Consider the following 4794-nt stretch of genomic DNA (forward strand, 5'->3'; position numbering starts at 1 on the left):
TGTGTGTGTGTGTGTGTGTGTGTGTGTGTGTGTGTGTGTGTGTGTGTTTCCTGTCTGTCTCAGTGGGACACTCACTGGGTCTGAGCGTTGATCAGAAAGGTCCTTGTGTCAGGCTGGAGGGTGTGGAAATCCCCTCCTCTGTCATCATGCATGTGTGTGTGCCGGTGGGGGGGGGTTAGAGTATTGGCTTCTAATGCTATTCCTTAGACCAGTGGTTCCCAAAGTTGGGGTCGGGACCCACAGTGGGGTCCTGAAACATCAAGGTGGGGTCCTTAAAAATATTTTGAAATAATTACACAAAAAAATGACAGCTAAGAACAATTTTTTTGCCTTTGTTGTTACAAAATAATAAGACTAGTGTACTTAAAATGGACAAAAATAGCGTAATAAATAATTTTACTATGCTCTTGTTTATTTGACGTGAAAATAATGTTTATCAACCGACAACAGCTGGGGCCACAGGTCTCTGCTGCTGGTATTTTGTGGTGAAAAGTTTGGGAACCACTGCCTTAGACTACTTGAGGATGAACTGCAACCAATAGTTTTCTAAAAAGGTATGAAAAAATGTATTTGTCGACCAAAATCAGAGACGTTGTGCCAGTAACTGCTAAATTTTTTTATTTTAAAACCATAAGTTTGATCATTATGTGCAACTAAATCAGATCTTTTTGCCGCATAGATTAAATGTTGCAGTTTTTTTTGTTTGATTTTTGAAGAAAAAGTACAATTCAAAATATTACAACTACTTCAAAATATAGTCTAAAATTATTTGTGGTATTCCGTACTATATGGGGACAATTTTTAGCATATGTACTTACTTGTGGGGACCAACTGGTACTTGTGGAGATCTCAGCGTAGTCTTCATAGGGGGGAATTACAATGGTGGGTCAGGGTTTCAGTTTAGGACTAAGGTATTGAGTTTAGGTTAGGTTTTGGGTAAGGACTGTAGAAATTAATGGAAGTCAATGCAAAGTCTCTGTAAAGGTAGCTGTACTAGACCGTGTGCAGTTGTTGGAATTCAACACAATTAACATCCCTATAGTTTTAGTTTAAAATGTAATGATCGAAATTCACAGCAGTTTATTTCTGTTTCTATTCAGACTTAATATCTTCTGCTGTTATGAAAACATAAATTAAAAAAGGAACTTAACTGTTTTAAATATACACTTTTTTGTTCAACTAGGTTCGGTGGAAAATATGTTTATTATTGTAATTATTAGGGTTCACAGTAACACTGTTACATAAGTGTCACAATTAGGTCACTCTGGAACTAATCTAGAAAATGTGAGGACTAGGAGTGGGCAATAAATCAATAACTATATATCGCATTAGACACATGATTAATAGCAATAGAAAATTTGTCCAATAGAATGCCRATGACTTCGCTGAACTGAAATCCAGAACCGCACTGCATTCTGGGGGATGTAGGCAGAGKAAAGGCTTCAGCCCCTCGACTTCTTGTGGCTCAGCAAGGTTGGTAGCATCAGCTAARCCCCCTCACTCTTTGGTTAGCTAGCAACAACCTGTTGAGTAACACRCACAATAGTTTCATGTTTCACCACAGTGCCTCATAACTGCTTCAAAATAAAAGTGAACGACGTGGTGTGAAAAGAGAAAAGGAGTTCAACAGCTCGAGAGGAAATTGTGGATAAAAGTGGAAAGGTCACCAGTTTGGAGGATCAATCTGCTTTTTGTCTCCTGGTCCTTATTTCAAATAGCTAAAACAAAAATACTAATCAATAACACTTATTTAGTGATGCATTTTTCAGCCATATCTCCCAACCCTATGACGACCCACAAAGCTTAGTAGTACGAGTAGTTTTAGGTGTTGAATTTCTAAACCCATAAGCCATTTCAGGTTATCCAAAACAACTAATTTTCATAATTTTCCTCAAAGATGTTAAATACTGGAAAGCAACATTTCAATTAGATGTAAACCATTTTCACATCAGAAGCTTTTGGTCATAAACTAAACACACACACACAGACACACACTTCTTTTTTCTCTCCCTCCTCTCATCAGAGTGAGGGAGGGCAGCAGGCACAGTGCCAAGGTGCCTCTCGTGTTTGGAAGAGCAAACAGGCTCATGTCTTTGATGGCGAGGAGATCAGAGCAGGGGACACATTCTACGTGGCTGCGTTAAGGTCGCCACAGTGCAGCCCGGCTGCCATGTTATGCTCTGCAACTAGGAGACCCAGAGCATAAACACCAGGACAACTCACTGCTAATCCACTTCAGTTTTCAAACCGAATCTCCAACCTTGACATGCAGTTGCAGTTCTGTAAAAACAGCTTTACATTAAGCCTAAAATAATAACTTTATTTACTGTAAGAAACATTCAGTGATTGTTGTGACATGCTTCATTTGTCTTCTTGCACTTGTCATTATAAAATTTCAGGCATCTCTATTTGTTGAGCTACCTGATTTTTTTCTGTTTTTTATTTTTTTTATTTTATTATTATTATTATTATTTGGTTTAGTAAAGTTGGTTTCCATTTAGATTTTTCATGTAACATTATGGAGGCCACACTACACTCAGGTATTAGACATGGTGTGAGCTGGTTTTTGACATTTAGACTTGAATTTTCACATCAAACACAAAACATACATTTAAACAACACTTGTTGCTGATAAAAGTTAGAAAGGTACTCAAAGTTAAAAAATGGTTMCGTTAAACAAATTAAAATACCACAAATTATGCCTGTAAATAATTCAGGTTTGATTTTGCTTATGTCTTTGTTGTGGTTGAACCTTCACCCTTGTGTTTAAATCTAACACACACGCTTCAGTGCAGCTGTTTGTAACATCCTGTTTCTCTGTCATGTGGAGCGCTGCAGACACAACTGTTAAATCCTCAAGAAAACAGCAAAAAAATCTACTTTTCAGCCAATTTTAAACAGTTTATTACCTTGTTTCCTGTTTTAATTGTATGTATGTGTTCACTGAGCGTAATTTGTTTGTGCACGTGTAGAATGTGTTTGTGTGTGGCAATGGAAAAGGTTGGAGGTATCTCGTTTCCTGTAGTGTGTGTCTGTGTGGGTGGGGGTATTATGTAAATTAGTTAAGGATCTGAGATTGGTGAAAGTGTGTGTGTGTGTGTGTGGGGGGGGGGGTCACACGCATGTGCACTAAAAAAAAGTTTAATGCATGACAGACAGAGCGGAGGTCAGGTCAGAGCTTTCCTCCTCTCTGACAGCTGCAGGCCCCAGCAGCTCACCACAACGATCCCTCCTCATGATGAAGGAGCGCTGCAGCCGCATGCCGCCGCAAAGCTTCCCTCCCTTCAGCAGCAGCAGCCTCAGCAGAAGGCTCCAGCAGGACCTCTGGGTGGATGTTGCCTGAAAGCTGCTGGGCAGTCAGGCTCCGTGTGCACCGCCTGTTCTGACAGTGTGTCTCTGTGTGCCGGGTGTTTGACAGATGAGGCGTACCAAAAGCTGGCAATGGAGACGATGGAAGAGTTGGACTGGTGTCTGGACCAGCTGGAGACCATCCAGACRTACAGGTCTGTCAGCGACATGGCCTCCAACAAGGTAAGAAAGGCCAAGAGGTCACACATTTTATGTTGCTACGTACCTCTTTACTGTTCAGTTAAATAAGTGATTTATTTATTTATTGGTGCACAAACAGCTTGGTGCTCTTAGAGAAACACATCTGTCCTTTGAGGGATTGTTAAATCTGAATAAATCCTAAGACACCACAGCTGACATTAACGTGACCCAAGCAAGGTCATCAGATTTTCATCAGGACTCAATCTGTTGAGCACATTGAGGTCAGACATGACTACAGCAATCCCTGCTAGCTAATGTTTTCTAAAACGACACAATCTGTTTTAATTCAATTTGTGCAAACTGTTGTAGTTTATGTTTCATGTTTTCTGCCAATCATGCATTCACTGTTCACTGACTCRTCTGCATCACTGATCGTGTGCATCAGGGTTTATTTCCTGCATCTTTAAAAGGCTCCTAACTTTTTTTTATTGGTGGATTATGATGCAAACTGATATCTGACCTAAAGGTTTAACACTTTTTACATTGAGATGTTTATTTGACAATTGTGAAAGTTCATCTGAATTTTATCATTTACTTTCTGTAAATTATTTATGGCAGCATGACGGCTCAGTGGTTATYACTGAAGCCTGACAACAAGAAGGTTCTAGGTTCAATACTCAGTTCGGACCTGTGTGGAGTTTACATGTTCTCCTTGTGTTTGCGTGGGTTTTCTCYGGGTGCTCCGGTTTCCTCCCACAGTTTAAAAACACGCAGGTTAGGTTGCCTTCAGGCTCAGGCCTCTCTTTGAAAAAAGCAATCTGTGATCTTAGTGGGATTTGCCTGGTTAAATAATATCAGACTACATTGTGACTGTAACATTTTCAAAGTATTATTATTATTATCATAATCAAAATTACTTCCAACAGTTAAAATATTTTTGATTTCAAGAATTCTTATGTGTAAGTGTACWGTATGTCTGGCTTCTTGTATTCATCCTATTCTAAATTCATCTTATGCTAAATAACTTTATTTTAAAAAAAGTTTCCTCTAAACRAGAATGTTTCAGGGACACGCTTTCTTGGATTGGTGCTGAATTAATGTCAGAATTCAGCTTTGAATTGAGACTTTTCCAAGATTCTCACCTCAAATATTAGTAGTTTCTTGATTTTTACTAATAAACAAGTTGTGACTGAAAATTGTAACTAAAGGCCCTGTAACACTAATGGTGCGTTCACACCAAACCTGATTTCAGCATCAAGAGCCTCAGGTTTACATACAAAGTCTATGGTGGACGCGCTTCAATCA

The 4794-nt window shown here is 39.1% G+C and overlaps 1 protein-coding gene across 4 annotated transcripts in view; it reads left to right on the plus strand.

The window, feature by feature from the left end:
- pde4ba (phosphodiesterase 4B, cAMP-specific a) overlaps positions 1-4794 on the plus strand; it is a 177470-nt gene that overhangs the window by 152935 nt on the left and 19741 nt on the right. For all 4 annotated transcript variants that reach the window (XM_014007383.1, XM_014007384.1, XM_014007385.1 and 1 more), the window contains one exon: positions 3419-3531. In XM_014007383.1, the coding sequence (XP_013862837.1) occupies positions 3419-3531 (113 nt within the window). The remainder of the gene's footprint in view (positions 1-3418; positions 3532-4794) is intronic.

Source organism: Austrofundulus limnaeus, unplaced genomic scaffold (assembly GCF_001266775.1).
Source record: "Austrofundulus limnaeus strain Quisiro unplaced genomic scaffold, Austrofundulus_limnaeus-1.0 Scaffold41, whole genome shotgun sequence".
Lineage (NCBI taxonomy): Eukaryota > Metazoa > Chordata > Actinopteri > Cyprinodontiformes > Rivulidae > Austrofundulus > Austrofundulus limnaeus.